Here is a 23,589-nt window from a genome sequence, read left to right as displayed (position 1 = left end):
TGGGATTGAGTGAGGGCTCTTAAGGGGGGGACCCCGGGTCTGTGGAGGTGCCTTCTCCCGGGGGGGGGGGGGAGGACCCCGGGTCGGGCCGGGCTCTCCCATCGCCGGGAGGAGGAGGAGGAGGAGGAGGAGGAGGAGGAGCGGAGGGCGGGGAGGGAGGCAGGGAGGAAGGAGGAGCCCCGGAGTTGGGGCCAGCGCTCGGCGGAGGCCGATGGGCAGCGGGCGGCCGCGCTCGGCGCCGGGACCGGCTCCGGGACCCCCCCGGGGCGGCGGCGCGGGGCTCTGAGGAGGAGGAGGAGGAAGCAGCGGGGCTCGGAGCGGGGTCCCCCGGCCAGCCCCGGGGCGATGCCCCCCTGCAGGCACCGACTTTAGCCCTGCCGCCCCGGTGCATGGCACAGCTATGGAGGTGGTGGACGAGACGGAGGCCCTGCAGCGGTTTTTCGAAGGTAAGGGGTGCCCCGCTGAGCCCCGACCTTCTCCCCCCCGGGCTCGGCGTGGCCCTGACCCCGGCCAAAGGCACAGCGGCAGCGATCGCCTCGCCCGGCGTCGAAGCGGCAGCGGGTGCCCGCTCTCGGACAGAGCACGGGTGCGTGTCCCCCAGCGCGCCGCGGTCACGTCACGGGTCCCAGACTGGGGGTCCCGACACCCCGAGGGCTGGGGAACGCGTGGCATCGTACCTACCCACCCCACCAAGGACCACGGTGCGGCCCTCGGAGCACGCGCCGGCTTCGGACGGTGGCTCTGGCGTACGGGGTCAAACCCTTGGCCGCCGTCCCCGCTCGCCATGGGACCGGTGGCCTCTCTGCCCGTCCCCCGAGCCGCGGCCGCTGGGCGCAGCGTGTCGGAAGCAGGCTCGGCGCTGGGTGCTTCGCTGGGGAGATCGCTCTGCTTTGGGCTGGAAGGTAGCTGATCCTACAGCAGCGAACCCCACGCCGTCGCGTAGTCGGTATCCGGAGGGCAGCGCGGTCCGGCCGGAGCCCGGACCCCTTCGGGCACCGTGTGTCCTCGGAGCAGGGTCTCCTTCCCATCAGCGCAAACCAAAGGCGGCTTTTATGGAAAACAATGGCGGAAAAGGGATTGTAAAGAGAATTTGGCCCCTCCGTGACGCAGGGGTGAAGCGTGGTCCTGTGCACCCTGCTGTGGGTGACCCTGCTTCGGCAGGGGGTTGGGCTGGGTGACCCACGGAGGTCCCCTCCAACCCCGACCATGCTGGGATTCTATGGTCGCTGATGGCAACTTGGTGGGGCTGAACTGTGCGGCTGGGGAGGCGTTGGGACCCCGATGGCCTTTGTTGTTCCTCGGCTCGGTGTTTCTTCTGCCCGCTCTGGCTTTGTTGGCACGCTCCACCCTTCCCTGGTGACCGTACCGCTGCTTCTCGCTCGTTGTCTTTGCTTCTCTCTGGTGCTGCGCCCCGCACCGCGTGCCCCTTGTTCTCTGCTGGGCCGTTTGCTAGGCGGAGGTTTCGCTTACGTGGGGTTTACACCTTGGTGTGAGCCCCTGGCACGTGGCTGCACCGGTCGTGGGGGGAGCAACGTGCCCGTCCTGCCCCGGCTGTGTGGGGTGGACAGGTCCTGTCGCCGGTGGCAGGGCTGGGGTCTGCTGCGGTGGACCCTGGTCCACGGAGAGCAGGATGTGTGCCCGGGTCAGCTCTGGAGCTCGGATCCGCTCCGGAGTCCTCGTGCTGTGGTGGGGTCAGGCAGCGTGTGCTGCCCTGAGCTACTCGCTCAGCGTCGTCTGGGGTGGCTGGGCTGGGAGGACCACGTCCTTGCTGGTTCTGTGGCTGGTGGAAGGATGTGGCCCGGGGTGGCTGGGCTGGGAGGACCACATCCCTGCTGGTTCTGTGGCTGGTGGAAGGATGTGGCCCGGGGTGGCTGGGCTGGGAGGACCACATCCCTGCTGGTTCTGTGGCTGGTGGAAGGACGTGGCCCGGGGTGGCTGGGCTGGGAGGACCACGTCCCTGCTGGTTTTGTGGCTGATGGAAGGATGTGGCCCAGGGTGGCTGGGCTGGGAGGACCACGTCCCTGCTGGTTTTGTGGCTGGTGGAAGGACGTGGCCCGGGGTGGCTGGGCTGGGAGGACCACGTCCCTGCTGGTTCTGCAGCTGGTGGAAGGACATAGCCCGGGGAGGAAAGCGAAGGTGCACCACAAACAGAAGATGCTCTCAGGAGGGAACAGAGGCTCAAGCTACTTCTCGCTTTCCTCTCTTCTGGCACCCGGGTGATGCCTCAGTAATGCATCTCTTCTTTTACAAAGGGAAAAGCATCCCATGTTTGTTCCAGCCATGATTCTGGAGTCCCGGGAGCAAGAGGATTAGCGAGGATGGGAAGCCTCGCCAAGCGGGCTCTTATCGTGTGCTCCCAGCCTGTGTTCTCTTCAGCCTTCAGCGGCCTTGGTTTGGTTTTGGGGTTTCACTTGAACCAGTCTCCGAAACCCTGCCCACCCACCTCTGGTCCTCTGGGCACCGAGCACCTCCCCGGCGTCCCGCGCAGCCCTTGCTCAGCACCCCGACGTTATTTACAGGCTTTAGGCTTCAACTCTCTGTCTCTTCATTTGTGGAATTTCTCTCTCTCTCCCCCAGAGCATCTTTTTATGGGGTGGAAGCTTTCGTTCTGTTTCTGTCTTGTTCATTCTGGGTGCTGCGGGTGACGCTGCTTGAGCAAGGTGACCTCAGGAGGTCCCTGCCAGCCTCAGCCATTCGGGGATTCTTTTTCTGGTTTTGTTTCTTTCGCTTTCCCTCTTTATCTTTTTATCTTTGTCTCTTCTTGTTTCTTTCTATCTCTCTCTCTCTTTCTGTCTTTTGAATTAAAACCATCTTGTCTCTAAAAACTGAGAGCGAGGGAAACTGGGGCTGGAAGGTCCTGCTTAGCCTCTGCTGTTTGCTTACTGGTGTGACTTCCTTCTTAGAACTTCCCTGAGCTTGATTTTTTTTTTTTTTGCAGAGCCCAACAGGGCTGCTGATTTCATTTGGGCAGCCAGACCCCCTTGGTGGTGTTATTAAAGAGCTTTTTTTTTTACAACACAGCGCTTGAGGGCGAGAGGGGAAGGGCAGAAAGTTTTCTGCTGCTCGGTTCGGTTCGTGAAGCGAGCGGAGAAAGAAGATTCTTTCCTTCAGCGCAGGCGCTGATCGTGGCGCTGCGAAGGAGCTCGCAGCCGGACTGAGGGTTCCTTGGAAGGGAAGGTCAGAGCCTGAAGTTGCAGCACGGGGTCAGGTTTGCCCTGGAATCTCACTGTCCCGAAGAATTAATGGTTTCAGGAAGCGTAGTGTAGCGGGGGAGCAATAGGTCTGTTAGGGTTTATTAATTTACAGGAATAAATTCGTTAGTCGAGCCCATTCCTGACGAGCCCATCGCTGCTTCAAGAGCTGCCTGCTGATTCTCTTCCAGGAGGCAACGCGTGTTCGCATTTCTCCCTTCCGTTGAGGTATTTTTCCTTCTCACACATCATCTTCTCGCCAAGTGGAGATGTTACACTAAGGGGATTTCTTCCTGTACGCTGAAAACCCTGAAATAATTTGGGAATTACCTTCCCTTTGCCTGACTCTGATTTGCACAGGATCTGAGCCTGCTGGAAGCAATCCCGCCGTGTTTGAGAGCAATCCTTCAGCGCCTGTAGAGCGCTCGGTATCTCAAAGCATCAGATGGGGATTAACTGGTCTCTTCTTGTGGACTTTTGGGGAGCAGGGGCTGTGCTGGCCGAGGGGTGGCAGAGAGCTGGTGCCTGTGCCGATTCCGAATCCCGGCGCTTGGCTGGCTCCAGCGGCGGTGTGGCAGGTCCCGTCGCGGGGCGAGCGATCCCAAGATCTCGGGCTCGGTTGCCTGGCTTTGCTTTTCTCAGCTGCAAGAGGAGGACCTGTGAAGCATAGGAAGTTCTGTCTGAAGATGAGGAAGAACTTCTTCCCTCTGAGGGTGAAGGAGCCCTGGCCCAGGCTGCACAGGGAGGTTGTGGAGTCTCCTTCTCTGGAGATATTCAAGGTCCTCTACAACCTACTGTAGGTGACCCTGCTTGGGCAGGAAGGTTGGACTAGGTGACCCACAGAGGTCCCTTCCAACCCCGACCGTTCTGGGATTCTGTGACCTCTCTTTTCACAAAGAGGGCTCTCCATATGTCCTTGTGCGGGATGTCCTTGTCTCCCTGGAATGCCGTTGACCGCTCTTCGAGGCACGCGAGGACGGAGAAGCAGAAGAGCGATGTGAAAAGTCTGGAGCTTTGCTCTCACGTTTGGGAAGGGGTTAGGGACAAACGTGTACGCAGGCTCCGAGAGATGGATTGGGCAGAACTTTGCACCCTCCTGGGACGAAGCCACCGTGAGCTCGAGGCTGGCTGGCAGCACGGCCTCTGAGCGTTCTCGAGGTGGGCCTGCCCCGTGCGAGGAGGATCGTCGCTGGCCTGGTTTGTGTTAGCCCCGCTGGTAAACGTCTTTGGGGGTGCCCGGGACCGTCCTGCCGAGGAGAGCTTGGGCAGACGGCTGGGAAAGCTGGGAGGCAGAGAGCGTGGGACGCCGGGCGTTCTGGCAGCGGAGGTGAAGGAGCTCGGTTTGGGCTTTCCATGGGATTGGGAGTGTTTATCCAGAGCATTTGTATTTTGTATCAAAGGAAAAGTAGGGAGTTGAAAGCGTCTGACCCTTGGCTGGCATCCTGCTAGAAACCTTACCTTCCTCCCTGCCTACCACTGGCGTAAGGGAAACAGTTACGACAGAGCTCAGCTATTCGGGATCCCTCTCTCTCTCGGCTAATTTATGAGATAAGAGGTTGTTAAAGAATGTACAGCGAGAACGATGTGCAGAGCAGGGCTTGGGGGGCAGGGGAGCGGGCGGTTTGGCAGACGGCCGAACGGGGATGGGGCAAGAAATGGCGAAAGAACAGCGAAAACGCTCAAAATTTGGAGGATTTTGGGTTGAACCGCAGCGGGGAAAGACACGGAAAAGGCTTGGTGATTTTTCTCCTTGCTTGGTGATTTTTGTTGGGTGCTGCGGAGCACTTCGTGTCCGTGAGTAGGCAACGCCGCCGTGCAGCCCTGCAGGAAGAGGTCTAGGCCGTTGCCTGGTTTTCTTTCGATGAATAAATATAAAATGGTGGGGCTGAGGCGGAGAGCTGGACCCCGGCGCCTTGTCCGCCGCGCTGGGTCTCTGCGTGCTGCGTGCCCGCAGGAGGATTTGGAGGTGGACGGCAACAAGCGGAGAAGGACCGCGCTGGTAAAGCTTTCCCTGATGTCAAAGAGCGAAGCCGTGAGCGTGAGGGAAGGGGAGTAACGGGTTATCTTCAGAGCTGGGCAGCGCCTCGCGGTGCGGTGACGCGTCCCTGAGCTGGAAGGGCTCTGGGTGCTGGCCCCGCCGGTGGGTTACAGCTCGTGGGGGGGTTCGCCGGGTCACGGGGGCTGTTTCGCTTTCTGCCAGACCAGAGGTTGGAGGATTGCAAAGAAGTCATGGAGAAACAAGGGACTGTTTCCTTCCTGGTTGCTTAGGGGTGCAGAGGGGAAGAGCGGTGGTTTCTGGAGGCTGAAAACCCTGGGAGCAGAGGGGCAGGAGGACGTCGGACCCCACGTGGTGTCCGTCCTGGTGCTGGCTGGCAGGCAGAAGCCGAGCACGCAGACCAGAACTGGCCCCATGTACGTTTTTAGGCACCTGGGCTCGACGTAGCGACGCAACCACAGCGGATCAGAGCATCTAGTTCCTTCGAATTCTAGGAAAGAACGGCTTTTTTGGGAGCTGGGCTTCACGAAGCTCGCTGTTCACCCTCTGCCCAGCCAGTGGCTCTCTGGCCCTTAGCCTCTGCGTCCCTCGGATGTCCCCAAGCTCTGACGCTGCGCTGGAGAGCAGCTTTCCTGCGCCGCTTGCATTGGAGCCGTTGGCTGTGGCGAGGGTAAGGGCAGAGGGAAAGCACCGGGGAAAGGCCGTGGAGAATCACAGGCTCCGTGCAAAAAGCACAACGTGATCGTTGCTGGCGGGCGCTTTGCTCCAGGACCCAGCTCTTGGGAGGAGCGGGCTCGGGGACGCGGTGGCTTTGCAGTGTGACAGTCTCTCCGGGGCCTGGCTGGCGCGGCGGGGAAGGTAAGAGGCTTTGCGTGGAGCGCTTTGCCGGGCGGCGTTAGCCCGTGACAGAATGGTCCTGGGGAACCTGGTACAGCACAAACACATGACCATCCCTCCTGGTAATCCCCTCGCAGCCCCAAATCCCCGCGTGTGGCAGCAGCCTCCTCCCTGGCCCTCCCACTCTTCCCTGGGGGGAACAGAAAGACCGGCGGGCAGCGGCCCCAGGACCTGGACGAGCTGAGCTAGGTGGCACGATGACAGAGGGGGAGAGCAGGGACGCGGCGGGAGCTTGACGTCTGCTCCCACCATGCTCACGATGCACTGGATCCGAGCAGGTAACAGCCCGGATCCCCCAGCCCTGCCATGGCTCAGCTTGCTTTCCCCTCTGCCTCTCCATCTCCCTTTCCAGGGTGTCTCTTTCCTGGTCCTCCTCTCTCTGCCCGCTGTTTCGAGCTTCTCCTGCCCACCCAGCTCGGTGTCTGCCTCCGGTTGGCATCTGCCCTCACCAAGAGGAGGTAACGGGAGGCTGCTGGTGAACCCAGCTCCATCCTAGGGCCTAAGCAGAGGAGGGAAGAGAGGAGAACGTTCCCTCGAGCTCGTCCCCAGCAGTCTGCAGCGCTTGGCTGTGGCCATTCCTGGGCACGGGGGGAAGCTGCCACCTGCATCCCAGCAGGACCAGCAGCAGGAGGTTCCCAGAGACTTCGGCCAAAGCACTTGTCCTCGTCCCGCTCCTCAGGGCAAGGCTAGCGCAGAAGGGTCTGCCGCTTCCAGCGTGGTCTTGCTGGGACTTCTCTGGGGTCTGTCTTCTCTCCCCAGCCTCCCCAAAACGCCTTTTCCCCAGATGGGTGAAGGAAAGGAGATGTCCAGGTGGAGTGAGGCCAGAGAGCTGTTGGTAGGAGGGTGGATCCCTTCAGATGTCTGATAAGGGGTGGCTGTGCTGGGACTTCTCTGGGGTCTGTCTTCTCTCTCCAGCCTCCCCAAAACTCCTTTTCCCCAGATGGGTGAAGGAAAGGAGATGTCCAGGTGGAGTGAGGCCAGAGAGCTGTTGGTAGGAGGGTGGATCCCTTCAGATGCCTGATAAGGGGTGGCTATGCTGGGACTTCTCTGGGGTCTGTCTTCTCTCCCCAGCCTCCCCAAAACTCCTTTTCCCCAGATGGGTGAAGGAAAGGAGATGTCCAGGTGGAGTGAGGCCAGAGAGCTGTTGGTAGGAGGGTGGATCCTGTAAGACGTCTGATAAGAGCTGGCTGTGCTAGGACTTCTCTGGGGTCTGTCTTCTCTCCCCAGCCTCCCCAAATCTCCTTTTCCCCAGATGGGTGAAGGAAAGGAGATGTCCAGGTGGAGTGAGGCCAGAGAGCTGTTGGTAGGAGGGTGGATCCCTTCAGATGTCTGATAAGGGGTGGCTGTGCTGGGACTTCTCTGGGGTCTGTCTTCTCTCCCCAGCCTCCCCAAAACTCCTTTTCCCCAGATGGCTGAGGGAAAGGAGATGTCCAGGTGGAGTGAGGCCAGAGAGCTGTTGGTAGGAGGGTGGATCCCGTAAGACGTCTGATAAGGGGTGGCTTGTGATTCAGAGAGCGCGACGCGTGCACACGCCCGCAGAGGCTCCGTCGGGGACGGAGAGAGGTACTTTGCCCGTGTTCTGGTTAATGTATCTTCCGCAGGTTGTGTCCCGGGAGCGATGCCTGGACACCACCAGGCCGGTGCTGGGAGGAGGAGGAGGGAGCTGGGCGAGGTGACCGCCGGGGCAGATTAGCAGGGAGCTGTGCTGGAGGTGGGACCAGGCGGATGGAAACGGGAACGTTGGTGACTCAGAGATCGGGCTGGCCCACGCCGCTCCGTCGGGTTGCGCAAGGGCTGGGGCGTGCGGCGGGTATGGGACAGAGATGCTGGTCGAGGAGGAGCCTGGGGTGCTGGGTAGGAAGGGTTTCCCTCCGCTCCCTCACCCTTTGCTGCTGGAGCAAAGCGTTCGCAAGCGCTGGCTTTCTGGGGCCGGAGTCGTCCCAGCTTCCATGTTGGTGGCTGCGATAATTTGGAATAAAACGGCTGCCGGGCACGGTTAACCCGGGGAGAGCTGAGCGTTGCCTGGAGATGTGCAACCCCACCTGATGGTGCGTAGGGATGTTGCTGTCCCCATGGGCTTGCTGCCTCCAGCCATGGTTCAGCAATGCTCTTTTCACTTTCTGCTTTCACCCCGTTTTCGTTCCTGCTGTCGTTCTCTGCCCACGGTCACGTAGTGAGAAATCGAACCAGAAGAGGCCTTTCGAAGAAGGAATAGAGATGGGGCCCTGCTGTACTTGCCCTCTTCTGCTTAGCGGCCTTGTGGATTCCTCCTGCTGGGACAAGACCTGAGTGATCTGGAGCTGGGAGCCGTGCCAGGACGTGGCCAACGAACCCCTGGCCCATGTCTGCCCTTGCTCCGCGCTGCCCGGACAGGGTCCTGGACCACGGCTTGGCATCCCTCCAGCGTGTCTCTGCCTGGGGCTTCCCTGCCTGGGGATGGCGTGGCTCCGGCAGAGCTTGCCGGGTAACCCCCTCGCTTCCTCCCAGTAGTGACTGGAGGTTCGACTTTGCACCTTCTGATAAGAACCCCGGTAAGCTAAATGTGCCTGAGGAATGATTAACTAGAGCGCACGTTGCCAGAGGACAGGGGAGCAGCTGCCACCGGGGACACGAACGGGGACAGGCGTGCGGCTTTTGGGCCTGAGCTGGTGCTCGCCGGGTGCCCTTCCCACACGCCCGCTGGTGGGGTGGCCTCCCTTGGCAGAGAGAACCCGCAGCGTGGCTGCCGTGGTGCTGTCACAGAATGGTAGGGGTTGGAAGGGACCTAGGGATGGACGGAGAGGGATGAGACTCCGTCAGATCGGCGGGGGAGGCGCAGAGTCCGAGGGAGGACGCTGCTGCTGGGTGGGGGAGAGGGACCCTCTTGGAAGCAGAGAGGGGATTGCACTGGGTGCCACGCTTGGCTACCTGGTGGTCCCAGTGACGGTTTCATGGATATGCCCTCTTGTCCCTACTAACTGGCACACTTTGGCATAGCCTAACTTATCCTCCAGCCCTTCCTTCTCCCCTTGGCACCGCTCGCCCTGCACAGCGGGGACAGAGGACTTCTCCTCTCCGAGGTGGTGGTGGTGGGTGGTCTGATCAGCCCAGGACCCTGCGCTCCCCGCCATCTTCCAGCACGCCCTGGAGCGCGTTGAAGGCTCCTTTCAGTGAAAGGCTTCCTTCCCGAGGGAAAACGTAACGTGCTACTCAGGGTCCACCACTTATCTCGTTGAACTTTGTCTGCGTGGATGCAGTTTCTCAAAATGGCGAAAGGGAGGACTGGGAGCAGGGCTGCGGAGAGCGGCCAGCCCCGGCTGCGAAACGGAGACGTCGGCTTCGTCGTGGAACGAGGGCGAACGCTGGAGGATTTTGCCGGCTCTTGGGGCGGTGGGGAGAAAGGGCTGGCTGGAAAGGCCAAGGCTGGGGTTTTAAATAGCCTTGGTGTGCTCAGATCCCGGAGCTGAGGGCGCGGAGGCTGGGGTGAAGCAGGAGGAGCAGTCCTGGGAGTGCCGCGTGGCCGTGACTGTAATCCCGTGGCACGTGCAGGGCTGCAGGCAGAGGTGGGAGTCGGTTCCTCTGGTGCAGCGCGGCATCAACGCTTCTCTTTCACATCCCAGTTGCCGTGACGGACCGGCTTGGTCGTAGGAAAGCTGGCATCAGTCTCTGCAGTCGTTGAAGTTTGCTTAACCTCTCTGCCTTATCCCTGACTCTTCGCCTTCCCCATCCCTCATCCCTTTTGCTCTGTCCGGTCTTCTTCAGCTGCTCTCATCATTTGTGGGCAGTGCGTTGAAGGAGATGTACTGAATTATACCCAAAGTAATTGCAGGCTGGTAGGAAGCTCAAAAAAAAGCGGGGCTGTGATGGCAGACCAGTGAGTGGTGTGAACAGAGACTGGGCGGGCTGGCCGCAGCGGTGGGGGGTGGGACCCGGAGGGAATACGGAGCTGGTGGGCACGAGCAACGCCAGCAGCCGTGGTCTGGCTTTGGTGAGATCTCTGCTGTTTTCAAAAACAGTCGTTAAAGCCATTTTTGCTGGGACTGATGTTTTTTCTTTATTTCTGTAGAGTCTTGTGTCGTCCCCCCCAACATTGCAGCAGTGCGTTATCTCGGGAGGCTCGGGGTGCCAAGCTGGTCTGGTTTTCTTACCCAAGGATAAGAAGATGGGGGAGGAGGCAATGCAGAGGGCACGGGGGTGGGCGTGGGACAGGACTTGTGGAAGACACGGGTGGGTTCCCAATAGAGCTGGAGGCCCAGTTCCTACAAGCTGTAGGAATTGGCTTTGGTGGCCAGGACCACAGAGCACGTCGCGCCGCTCTTGCTTGCCGCCTGGAGAAGTGGATGTTACACAAAGAGTCCATTCAACTTAATTTGGAATGTGAAGATTCCCTTAATTTGCGTCCGACGACACTTATTAATCAACAACTGGCATCGATGACTTTTAATCCCCTGTGCTGATTACAGCTGCCTGGTAGAAATCTCGATAAACAGGAAACCAAACAACTTATCAGCCTGCTTGATCTTGGCTTATCTCTTCTGTTATGACAAGCAATGGTTATGGACATTGATTCAGTAGAGCACTTAAAGGTGCGCTTGGACTTTATTGGAGGTGAAACACCTGCTTAAGCAAAGCAAAAGCTTAAAACCTGTGCATTATAAGGGCCATCAAGCCATTTCCTCGTTGGCTGCTTGCTGATAATATACTCAGTGCTCTGCTCAGTGTAGGAACAGAATCGTTCTTTTCCCATCCAAATCAAAATCCGAGGTCAGTGAGGAGTTCTGGGTAGGGGAACAGGAGGACTTCTGTCCATCTGCCCTCCCTCCCATCCGTTTTATTTCGGGAAAGGGGTGTTGGAATGGAGAGGTGGATGGTGATGAGTTTTCACATGCAGCATAGTGGCATGCGTAGTGAAGAGAAGAGGGGTGATAAATGAGGTTTCAAAACTCATCTCGCCGGTGTTCAGGGGCTGAAGGGACACAAGGAACAGCAATGTGGGGACCTGCAGGCTGGGGACGGGCTCCACAGCCCAGAATGAGAAGTTTGGGTGCTGGAGGTGGTGCTGGTGTTCGGGGGCTTGGGAAGAGGAACGGGTCAAAAGTCAACCAACAGGATGGTCTTGTGGAACATCAGGGTAGGGACCTTTGCTACTGCTCTGCTTTTAGACACAGGTGCTGTGGCTCTGTGACACCCAGGAGGCATCTGTGGATGCAGTAGATCATGGATGGTCACTGATTTTCCAGAATTTTTGCCAAGTTGGCTTGAAAGAGATGAGAATAATACCGCTGACAGTGAGCTGTGATGTGTAGTAAAGCTGGTACCAGACACCACAAATATTTGCCACCACTGGTTGCAGAGCAAGGCCTTGTCAGGAGGAGGTAATGCGTAGGCTGGAACGCTTTCACGTGGCTCTCCGAAGGAGAGAGAAGTAGTGAAGTTTACTGGGCTTTTTTTTGTTTAAACCATCTTTTCTGCAGGTTTGGAGACCAAACTACACTGAGAGCGAGCTTGGAGAACGAGGTGGTAGGGATGGGATGGAGAAAGTTGGTCTAATGTGTCCTCATTTGTGTTTTAAGATGCGGGTTGATCAGCCAGTGAGCAATCAACGTTGGCAAGCGAAAAGGGGACGTGAGTTTTAGGAGCGCGGGCAGTCCTGGGCGTAGTCACCGCCTGAAGGAGACTTCTGGAGGTCTCTGGTTTTGCAGAACTACACCCCAGGTTTTGCAGAAGCTGTTTCTGCGTTGATCAGCCTGGTGTTTAAATGGGTCAGGGTGGTGTTTGTTGGTTGAAGGCTTTTGTCAATGCGAGAAAGCCGTGCTAAATCCTTTTTTTTGCCATTTCACAAACTTCGCAGCGCTCCGTCAACCCGGCGGCTTGCTGTCAGTCAGCGGTTGGGACGTCTCCTGTTGTGGAGGTGTTTGTCCTCGTTGCTGGTTGCGTTGCAGCAGGGGTGAGACAGGCCTTGGCTTGACGTCTTCGTGGTCCAGGTGAAGTGTGGAAGAGCAGGGAGATGAACCATCCCCCTCACAGAGGCCGCTAGGGACCACCTGGGATCAAGACCTCTCATCCCTGTTCTTACCCTGTTTGCTCCTCCTAATTTCATAAGGCCCAGGCATTTTGATGAAATTACCTTCTGATTTTCCCTGCTTTGGAAGCATCCTTTCTTAAAATAAGGATGCTCAGCTGAGTTTCAGGTTAGAAGGAACTATCCGATCTTCTAGCCTGGCCCATGTAACGGCTTTGAGCGACGCAGCCTCCAGCTGGAACTGTGGAGGAAGAGCAGGTTTGGTGAGTTTTTACTGCCCCAGAGAATTTATCTGTGAGATTGGGGTTAACATCCTAGCTTTGCCAGGAGAACCATGGGGCTTCTCATAAGGTGTGGTTGTGGGTTTGCGTTTCATCTATGAAAAAACCCCAACCGACCAACCATAAACCCCGTAGCTCTGGTTTGGGGCTTTTACGGGAAGGAGTATGTCCTGTTGAACTGGGAGGAACTGGTCAGCCTTTGCCCTTGGCACAGCCCTGAGAGTCTCTGTGGGCTGAGGGACTGGAGAAGTCAGAGAGACTTAGTGCAGAGGGTCAGAAATGGTCAGAAATTCGTTTGCTTCTGCAGTAAGCTTTTATTAAAAAGCAAAGAAACAGAATCACAGAATAGTAGGGGTTGGAAGGGACCTCTGTGGGTCATCCAGTCCAACCCTCCTGCTGAAGCAGGGTCACCCAGAGCAGGCTGCACAGGACCACGTCCAGGCGGGTCTTGAATATCTCCAGAGAAGGAGACTCCACAAACTCCCTGGGCAGCCTGGGCCAGGGCTCCATCACCCTCAGAGGGAAGAAGTTCTTCCTCATCTTCAGCTGGAGCTTCCTCTGCTTCAGTTTGTGCCCGTTGCCCCTTGTCCTGTCGCTGGGCACCACTGAAAAGAGCTTGGCCCCATCCTCCTGACACCCACCCTGCAGATATTTATAAGCATTTATTAGGTCCCCTCGCAGCCTTCTCTTCTCCAGGCTGAACAAGCCCAGCTCCCTCAGCCTCTCCTCGTAGGAGAGAAGCTCCAGTCCCCTCCTCATCCTTGTAGCCCTCCGCTGGACTCTCTCCAGTAGCTCCTCACCTTTCTTGAACTGGGGAGCCCAGAACTGGACACAGTACTCTAGATGAGGCCTCACCAGGGCAGTGTAGAGGAGAAGGAGAACCTCCCTCATCCTGCTGGCCACACTCTTCTTGATGCACCCCAGGATTCCATAAATAAAACATAAATAAAACAACAGAAGTATCCAACAAGAGCGCAGCTCGCAGGTCGATTCGCCCATGGGTCTGTCCTGCTGGCTGGTCTCAAGACAGGTCTCTCTAAAAGCAAGGTTGGTGCCTGTCCTGGCAGAGAGCAGGGCTGTGGGCATCTTCCTGCAGCCCCTCAGGTCTGCGAAGGGACAAGCAGGGGTCTCTGCTGGACAACGTGGCGGGCACGTCTGCGGGTGTGTTTTTCTGTTCTGGGGCACAGCACGAATGCAGGCGGCTCCCCGTTGCCCTGCCTGTGTCAGCCCTTTGTCTAGCAGATTTGTGCAATTTTGGGGCAGCTCTTCCTTTCTTGTGTCCCTTGCACAAGCAGCTCCACAGAAACGAGGGGTGGGTAATTTTGGGACTTTTATTTGCCTCGCGTGGGCGGAGATGTCACCGGGATCAGAGCTCCAGACATGGGCACTGCGACCGTAACCGATGGAGGCTGCCGTGGTTGCTCATGAAGTGTGGGCTGTCCTGCTGGGATGAGTCTGCTCGGTTCTCCAGTGCCTTGGACAGCGGTGCTGGCCTGGCAACGCTGCTCAGCACCCTTCGGCCGGGTCGGCTCCAGCCCTGGGGAGAGCAGGATGGACAGCCATGGCAGGACAGACAGCCTTGCTGGGATAGTTCCATCCATCTCCCATGTGTGGACGCAACTGGGTGGCAGAGCAGAAGGTTCACCGAGAGGGAGGTGCGTGCAGCTGAAAGTCCTGCTTAACTCAGCTCTAGACCTAAGGCGTCAGCGCTCACAAACATCGCTGGTGGCGTTGGCGTTGCTCTTCCCAAGCCTCACGTGTGTGAGCGGGCTGCTAGGAGAGACCTGGGAATCTGCAGAAGGGGGAAGGGACTTTTTTCGCATGACAGGTCCCAATCCACACAGTCAGCCTCCAGAAGAAGCGGGATGGGGGTCTGGCAGGGTATCCCACCTGCAGGGTACATTCGTGCTGTTCCAAACGCACACCACAGAATCACCGAATGGTCAGGGTTGGAAGGGACCTCTGGGGTCACCCAGCCCAACCCCCTGCCCAAGCAGGGTCACCCAGAGCAGGCTGCACAGCACCACGTCCAGGCGGGGCTTGAAGATCTCCAGAGAGAACAGAAAGTGGAGAAACAAAGCTCAGAAAACGTCAGCAAAGTGGGTGCGCTGGCTTAGGTGGCTGCAACTCTTGTTATTTATTTTCTTGGCTCAACTTTCGCCCCCAAAACTGGTCCCAGTCACCACCACAGCCATTCCAGCCTTTTAGATCCCCTTCCATTCGTAGCTCGCGGTGTTGTTCGTGGGTAGTGAGGGTTTGCCCTTCAGCCTTGGGACGGAGGTTGGCTCCGGAATGGACGTCAACGCTTCTCTTCTGAGGTTAAGGAATGGTTTATCACTCCAGGGAATGGAGTTTAATGGTTTATCACTTCCAGGGAATGGAGTTTAATGGTTTATCACTTCCAGGGAAGCTCCCTTTGCAGCTGGGGACTGGCTGAGAGACCTGGGGCAAGGGATGAGCCCGGCGCGCTGTGCCAGAAGTAGATGTCTGGGGGGAGCGGGGTGAAGTTGGTGCTCTCCCTGCTCCCCTTCCATGGACCAGGCGTGATTTGTGGAGCTGCTGTAACGTGTGCTGTGAATGAATTTGGCCAAGAGAACTCCTTTGGGAGGATCGGTGAACTGCAGTGGGGACAAGGAAGGAGGAAAATGTTGTTAAAAGCGTTCCTGAACGGCTGGAATTCCTAAATCCACTGCAAATCGCTGAGTTACCTCTGAAACCTTTGCCCACACCCCAGTGATGGGGAGAAGCTGAAGGACAGTCGAACAGTGAGTGGGCCATGGTTGTGCTGAGAAACCTCAGTTTGTCTCCCTGAGCTCCTGGGGTCTCTTGAGACGTCGTCTGCCGCCTCTGTGTTGTGTTAGATTCAGGGCACGGTGAGGTCTACAGCTGGGAGGGGCCTCGGAGAGGTACCCGAGAGGTGGAATCGCTCCTGGAGCGTCTCTTTGAGAGTAATTTTGTGTGGTTTCCAAAAGTTGGTAACCTTAAAGTGAATATTTGTATTTATTGCAGTCAGATGGGAGGGCCCTGAGCCTGCTGTGGCCGTGCTTTGCGAGCACGGTGGAGCAGATGGTCCCTGCCCTGCGTGTTTTACCCCTCCCTGCTAGGAGCAAGATCTGATTTCATGACTGGCGCTGTCAAATCTTGCACTACAGCTGCCGTATCCTCCTCAGAAGACTGAAACTCCCTCCCAGCAGGCTGCTTTCCCCACTATGAGTTCGGATACGGGAGGGTTCAACCACTGCTCAGCCTCCTGGTAATAAACAGACCGGGCAGGGGCTTTTGTAAAGCTCTTTGTGCATCCCCAGCAGCGTTATTTTGACCTTTTCCAAAGTTTCTCCGGTATTTCCATGCCCTCTTCCAGACAAACAGAGGTGGACCACACGGAAAAGCCGGGACCGTTTCTCCGTCGTCCGCTCAATAGTCCCCTTGCGCAGGGAGCACGCTGCGGGCGCCGTCGGAGCCGGGCCGTTGTGTCGAGGGCTTGGTGGCCATGGGCAGTCCTGAAAGCTGGAGCCTTTCACTGAGCTGGTTTTTTCCCAGCGGTTTCCCAGCCTGGCCGTGCTACCTTCAGGTGATGGTCTTGCCTCCTGCGTTGTTGTTAAGCAGGAGATGGGTTGCTGTCGCTTCCCGGGTGATTCAAGACGGTGGGTTTCTTCCTTTCTTTGCTGTCCCACCTATCTGTGTGCCACCTTCACAGAATCACAGACTGGGAGGGGTTGGAAGGGACCTCTGTGGGTCTTCTAGTCCAACCCCCTGCCCAAGCAGGGTCACCCAGAGCAGGCTGCACAGCACCGCGTCCAGGTGGGGCTTGAAGATCTCCAGAGAAGGAGACTCCACAGCCTCCCTGGGCAGCCTGGGCCAGGGCTCCGTCACCCTCAGAGGGAAGAAGTTCTTCCTCACCTTCAGCTGGAGCTTCCTCTGCTTCAGTTTGTGCCCATTGCCCCTTGTCCTGTCGCTGGGCACCACTGGAAAGAGTCTGGCCCCATCGTCCTGACACCCACCCTGCAGATACTTATAAACATTGATTAGGTCCCCTCTCAGCCTTCTCTTCTCCAGGTTGAACAAGCCCAGCTCCCTCAGCCTCTCCTCGTAGGAGAGATGCTCCAGTCCCCTCCTCATCCTCGCAGCCCTCCGCTGGACTCTCTCCAGCAGCTCCTCATCTTTCTTGAACTGGGGAGCCCAGCACTGGACACAGCACTGCAGATGGGGCCTCACCAGGGCAGTGTAGAGGGGGAGGAGAACCTCCCTCGCCCTGCTGCCCACACTCCTCACCATGCACCCCAGGATCCCATCGGCCTTCTTGGCAGCCAGGGCACACTGCTGGCTCATGGTCACCCTGTCGTCCCCCAGCACACCCAGGTCCCTCTCCACAGAGCTGCTCTCCAGCAGGGCCACCCCAAGCCTGTACCTTCAAACTTTGCTGGTGGAGAACAGCAATAAGAAATGCCGAATGGCTTTGGCCCGGGTGCCAGTGCCCGGGGGTCTCTGCTAGTGACCCCTCCGCTCTGTGATGTCTGTGTACTCACAGCTGCGTTTTAGCTCTGTTGGCGACGCAGCGTTTGGTCTCTCTCGTGCTCTCCCTCTCAGTTCCACGCCGGGGGAAGTTTCCAATCGTGTCGTTCGGCACGAAGCGAAATGCAGTGGAGGAATTCGAGACCGGGGGGGGGCTGTCTGGCTAGTATTTGAGTTGACAACACCAACCCAGCAGACCTCAAGAGTCGACAACACCAACCCAGCAGACCTCAAGAGTCGACAACACCAACCCAGCAGACCTCAAGAGTCGACAACACCAACCCAGCAGACCTCAAGAGTCGACAACACCAACCCAGCAGACCTCAAGAGTCGACAACACCAACCCAGCAGACCTCAAGAGTCGACAACACCAGCCCAGCAGACCTCAAGAGTCGACAACACCAGCCCAGCAGACCTCAAGAGTCGACAACACCAACCCAGCAGACCTCAAGAGTTGACAACACCAACCCAGCAGACCTCAAGAGTCGACAACACCAACCCAGCAGACCTCAAGAGTCGACAACACCAACCCAGCAGACCTCAAGAGTCGACAACACCAACCCAGCAGACCTCAAGAGTCGACAACACCAACCCAGCAGACCTCAAGAGTCGACAACACCAACCCAGCAGACCTCAAGAGTCGACAACACCAGCCCAGCAGACCTCAAGAGTCGACAACACCAACCCAGCAGACCTCAAGAGTCGACAACACCAACCCAGCAGCCCTCAAGAGTTGACAACACCAACCCAGCAGACCTCAAGAGTCGACAACACCAACCCAGCAGACCTCACGAGTCGACAACACCAGCCCAGCAGACCTCACGAGTCGACAACACCAGCCCAGCAGACCTCAAGAGTCGACAACACCAACCCAGCAGACCTCACGAGTCGACAACACCAACCCAGCAGACCTCAAGAGTCGACAACACCAACCCAGCAGACCTCAAGAGTTGACAACACCAACCCAGCAGACCTCAAGAGTTGACAACACCAACCCAGCAGACCTCAAGAGTTGACAACACCAACCCAGCAGACCTCAAGAGTCGACAACACCAACCCAGCAGACCTCAAGAGTCGACAACACCAACCCAGCAGACCTCAAGAGTCGACAACACCAACCCAGCAGACCTCAAGAGTTGACAACACCAACCCAGCAGACCTCAAGAGCTCGTCGTTACAGAGGCGCCTCGATAACGAGCTCGTTTAGCAATCTGAAGACGCTGCCGGTACCACAAGCGTTGGGTGGGAAGATGAAAAGTGGACTTTGCAGGAGGGCCAGGCTTGCGTCTCTGTTTCCGAGGAACTCAGCCCAGCCGGAGCTGTGGCCCTCGTTTTTGGGGAAAGCAAAAGAAGATGCATATGGGGGAAAATAATTCCGGACGTGGATATTCCAAGGGAGAGAGGCAGCCTCCCTGCTCCCGGCTGCAGCAGATGCCGGGGTGGCAGCGGGAAGCCGTAGCGTGGGGGTGGTTGTGCACAGGCTGGGGACAGCCACGGGAGACGGCTCGTGTCGGGCTGATGGCATTCGGGACCGGAGGGGCTGGCCTGGGAGCAGTTGTGGTTAGAAGATGGTGAATGGCCCAGCTGCGAAGCCCTGGTGCTGTTTAGGGGCACTGGCAGTGAGCGGGGAGAAGAAAGGGAGCATTCAGGTCGGGCTCCGAGGAGGGCGGCCGGGCTTGGAGGAGCGTGGGGCTGCAGCATCAGCTCTCGAATGGAAGCGATGGAAGTCCAGGCACACGGGGCAGAGCCCCAAGGAGCAAGCTGGGGATGAATGACCCTATGCTGGCCTGGACAGAAGGCTCTCAGAGGTCTTTTCATCTATTGATCTAATGACTCACGCAATTTGTGTAATTTCCTTGCCTTCCCACTCCTCCCTCCTAACTCGGCTCTTTGTCCCAGTTCTGGCTGGCAGCGAGACAGAGTCGTTCGCTCGGGACCTCCACGCTGCTTTCCCCAGCAGGTGCTTCAGAACAGCAGCAGCGTGTGATGTCCGCTCCGGTGGAAGGAGCTGGGCGAGCGGTGCCGGGAAGCAGCAGCAGTTACTGCGCTGGGGGGGATGCAGGGAGCAGAGGAGGGATCGTTCCCGGATGGCTGCCCAGGCCACGTGCCGGGAGAGGGTTCTCGATTTAGTTCGCAGGTCCCTGACCTTCCTCATGTGTCTCTTCCGCGCTCGGTTCTTCATGAGAAGGTCTCACCCGTCGTCATCTGTCCCTTGTTGCTTCTGCTGCCGTGGGGTTCGGCTCGCCCTGGGCACGTCTCACCCTTACTTCAGTCCCGGTGTTCTCCTCCGCTTGCCTGACGCGTGGAGACGACTCGCTCTGCGCGTCGAGAGCCCGAGGAGCCCTTCCACCCACGGGAATGTGGGCAGTCAGTGCCTCCCACCTCGCCGAGCCCGGGGGGACCTCCTCACCCTCCCCACGCAGCGTCCTGGAGCAGCGTGCCAGGCACCTTCCTGCTTGGTCCGTCCCGCTCCAGACAGCGAGCTGCTGCCAAGGGAGACGCGGAACGCACAGCGAGCGTGCGGGGTGGATGGGATCCAAGCGGCACGTTCGGGATCTGATTTGTATTGTCTGGTAACTGTTTGCTAAATCCCTGGTGTAGGAACTGTGTTCCGGGGCAGCAGACAGCTCACAGTTAGTCAGAAAATGCAAACAACAATTTTTTTTTTAAAAAAAAAACCCCTTGATTTCAGTCTGAAAGCCTATGTGGAAATAGCCAGCGTGGCAGTAATCCCTAGGGATTTTTATTTTTAAATAATTATTTTAGTTACATCGTTACTTGTGATTTATTGTGGGTGGCTAGAGAAGCTTAGCTCAGCTCAGGAGAAGGCAAAGCATGAAGGTGACCGAGCTAGTCCACAAACACCGTGTTGAAGAGGAAGAACTTCCCTCTGAGGGTGATGGAGCCCTGGCCCAGGCTGCCCAGGGAGGCTGTGGAGTCTCCTTCTCTGGAGATCTTCCAGCCCCGCCTGGACAAGGTCCTCTACAGCCTGCTGTAGGTGACCCTGCTTTGGCAGGAGGGTTGGACTAGATGATTCCCAGAGGTCCCTTCCAACCCTGAACATTCTGTGATTCCTTGGAGCAGGGGCCTCTTTAGTCTGGTAGTTAAGGGTGTGGAGATACAGCGTGCCAACTCAGATGAGGAACGGAAGGGTAGAAAAGGATTAGTGCAGCCCCTTCCTCAGGAGCGGAATTAATCAACTGAAGCCTAATTTGGAGTTGCATCTGTCCAAAGGATGTGTCCTCTACATTGAGAAACTCTGGGTTTGGTGGGGGACGCCCGGAGTAAAATTCTGTGGTCTGTGTCTTGTGTCCAGTGCTGGGCTCCCCAGTTCCAGAAAGATGAGGAGCTACTGGAGAGAGTCCAGCGCAGGCTACGAGGATGAGGAGGGGACTGGAGCATCTCTCCTCCGAGGAGAGGCTGAGGGAGCTGGGCTTGTTCAGCCTGGAGAAGAGAAGGCTGAGAGGGGACCTTAGAAATGCCTCTAAATATCTGCAGGGTGGGTGTCAGGAGGACGGGGCCAGACTCTTTCCAGTGGTGCCCAGCGACAGGACAAGGGGCAGCGGGCACAAACTGAAGCAGAGGAAGTTCCAGCTGAAGATGAGGAAGAACTTCTTCACTCTGAGGGTGATGGAGCCCTGGCCCAGGCTGCCCAGGGAGGCTGTGGAGTCTCCTTCTCTGGAGATCTTCAAGTCCTGCCTGGACAAGGTCCTGTGCAGCCTGCTGTGGGTGACCCTGCTTGGGCAGGGGGTGGGACTGGGTGACCCCAAGGTCCCTTCCAACCCCGAACATTCTGTGATTCTGGGATATAACGGTCGGTATTGGCTTAAGATGGATGAAATCAGAGAGAAATAGTGTCCGCTTTGTCCTTCGGTCCATCCCTCTCTCGGGAGCACCAGAGCTCCCAAGCAGGGCACCTCAGCTCGCGAATCAACCCTGAACAGAAGCCAAGTGGCCAAGCAGGGGGGTTCTCACCAGACCATTGACACAACCCCAGCGCTGCTGTCCGGCCCAGTGTGTCCCGGCCGCGGGAGGACCCACAGCCACACCACCGATGCTCCACAGCTGCCGGGTAAGACTTGGACCACCAAAGCGGGATCTGTGGAATCTCCTCCTTGGGAGAAGGACTGGCTGCCCCGTACCTGTGCGCCCGACCGCTCCGCTTCTCTTGGTCGCGTTGCTCTCGGACCCTGGGAAGCGGCGCTGGGTCTTGGGAAGTTTGTGCCACGTGTGCAGCAGAGGTGGATGAGGGTTTACTGCCCTGATGGTAGAGGAAACCCAACGATAGAAGAAGCTTTTGGTGCCCTTTGTGATTTTCTCAGGAGTCGATGCTGGAGCAAACGCTGCCGGAGCGTCGCGCTGGGAGCAGGCGCTGCGTGGTTGCGCGTCCCAGCTGTGCGAGAAGAAGGAAGAGCCTGGTGACCTGACCCTCCTGCTTGTGAAAGTTTGAACGTAGTGATGGCCCTCCCCGAGCCCTGGCAGAAGTCCCATCGAGATAAATCGCTCTGCCTCCTTTCACTCGGTCTCCTCTGGAGGCTGTCCAAGGTGGACAGGAGAGACCTTGTTGCCTCCCAGTTAGAAGGGAGGAACGAGACGCCCGATCTGGACGTGGTGTTCCAGGCGATGCTTGGCTGCCTGTGGGCTCATATTCTGTTGCTGTTTGATTATTAATCTTCCTGCCTGAGGATTGTTCTGTGCTGGGGGGTTTCCAGGAGAGGCAGCGCAGCTCCAGGTCCCGAGTGTCCCATGTGCGTGGTGGGCACGTCTTCGGAATTGGGCTGGAAGTGGTCTTCAGTGGCTCCTGGATCTCCAAGCTTCCAGGAGCCGCAAGCCCGTCAGCGTTGGTGGCCCTGGAGCTAGGTCAGTGTCCGGGAACTGTGTCCCTGGGCTCTCTCCCTGGCAGTGGCAGAGCAGCAGTGACATTGCCATCTGCCATCAGCCTTGTCAAGTCCCTTTGCCTCTCCGAGTCTTCCTTGCCTCTCCTGGTCACTGCCAAGCGTGGCACGGCTCTGGGCAGCGGGGTCGTGGTGTCTGCTTGATGCTACGTAGCTGGTAATAAATACTATTAATTTTTTTTCTTGTATTGCTGATATGCTCTGGTAATAATTCCCGCTGAAGAAAGTTTAGGCTGAGAAGAGCGGTGCTGGGCCTTCGCTGTCACCGTGGTGGCAGGGAGCTCATGCACACCCTACAGAAAAAGGTCACTCCTGTCCCCCAAAGCTTCCAGTCTGGGTGAAGTTAGGGGCTGTAGAGAGGACACACAAGCTCTGCCGCAGCAGAAGCGTTGCCTTAGGGCTCCTTTTTTCCTGCCCAGTCCAGCCCAGTAAAGCCTGGTGCAGCGGAGCAGCCGTGCCCTCATCCTGCTCGGGGCATGGCGTGGTGCTGCTCTGCCACGGGCCGGGCGAGCCCGCCAGCACGAAGGGCTCCGGAGGCCGTGCTGGAATGCCTTGCCCCCATTCCTGTCTTCCTCCTGGAAGGGGGAACGGAGGTGTGAGGGTGGCAGAGCCGGCCTCGTGCAGTGGTCCCTCCTCGCTGGTCCTGAGCTCGCGAGACGCCCGATCAGAATCACAGAATCACAGAATGGTAGAGGTTGGAAGGGACCTCTGGGGTCACCCAGTCCAACTCCCTGCCGAAGCAGGGTCACCCAGAGCAGGCTGCAGAGGACCTTGTCCAGGTGGGTCTTGAATATCTCCAGAGAAGGAGACTCCACAGCCTCCCTGGGCAGCCTGGGCCAGGGCTCCATCACCCTCAGAGGGAAGAAGTTCTTCCTCATCTTCAGCTGGAGCTTCCTCTGCTTCAGTTTGTGCCCGTTGCCCCTTGTCCTGTCGCTGGGCACCACTGAAAAGAGCTTGGCCCCATCCTCCTGACCCCCACCCTGCAGATATTTGTAGGCATTTCTAAGGTCCCCTCGCAGCCTTCTCTTCTCCAGGCTGAACAAGCCCAGCTCCCTCAGCCTCTCCTCGCAGGAGAGATGCTCCAGTCCCCTCCTCATCCTCATAGCCCTCCGCTGGACTCTCTCCAGTAGCTCCTCATCCTTCTTGTACTGGGGAGCCCAGAACTGGACACAGCACTGCAGATGGGGCCTCACCAGGGCAGTGTAGAGGGGCAGGAGAACCTCCCTCGCCCTGCTGCCCACACTCCTCTTGATGCACCCCAGGATCCCATTGGCTTTCTTGGCAGCCAGATGAAGTGACCTTCTTGGTCCCACTGTCCCCCCTGCCAGCCCTCCGACACCCTCAGTCCAGAGAGGGAGATAAAGGCGTTGTCTTCTGCCTCTGTGGGTCTCGGAACAAACGGGGCAATGTGCCCCCCTGGGCAGGCACCTTGGACCCCGCCAAATGGCGACGCTTGTGTGGGTGCTGCTGTTCCTGCCATCTTAGAGCATGAATGGACAAGCAGGGCATTGACGGCTGCGGGGACACGCACAAACGCTCCACTGTGTCCCCTCTCACACCTTCCCCTCCTCCTCCTCGGCCCCGATGCCCGGAGGACAATGGCTCTATCCATGCCAAGGTTCACAGCTGGCAAGGGCGGAGGAGAGGCCGGGACATGGGTGGAGAGGCGGAAGGAGAAGGGACTCGGGAGGGTCCCGAGGGATAACGGCTTGGGGAGGGAAGGGACGATGGGCAGTGGGGAAGTTCGAGAGGGGCTGGAAGAGGAGAAGGTGCTGAGGGGTGGCTGGCAGAGAGGGCAGTAGGAAGGGGGGAGAAG

At 58.1% G+C, this 23,589-nt stretch overlaps 1 protein-coding gene across 6 annotated transcripts in view; it reads left to right on the top strand.

Moving 5' to 3' along the window:
• Positions 1–212: 212 nt before the first annotated feature.
• The window catches only part of MYRF (myelin regulatory factor), a 75,489-nt gene continuing 52,112 nt past the window's right edge, over positions 213–23,589 (top strand). For all 6 annotated transcript variants that reach the window (XM_075425060.1, XM_075425059.1, XM_075425056.1 and 3 more), the window contains exon 1: positions 213–446. In XM_075425060.1, the coding sequence (XP_075281175.1) occupies positions 401–446 (46 nt within the window). In that variant the 5' untranslated portion in view covers positions 213–400. The remainder of the gene's footprint in view (positions 447–23,589) is intronic.

The sequence above is a fragment of the Opisthocomus hoazin genome, chromosome 7 (assembly GCF_030867145.1).
Source record: "Opisthocomus hoazin isolate bOpiHoa1 chromosome 7, bOpiHoa1.hap1, whole genome shotgun sequence".
Lineage (NCBI taxonomy): Eukaryota > Metazoa > Chordata > Aves > Opisthocomiformes > Opisthocomidae > Opisthocomus > Opisthocomus hoazin.
This window is presented reverse-complemented; position numbering and strand designations above follow the sequence as displayed.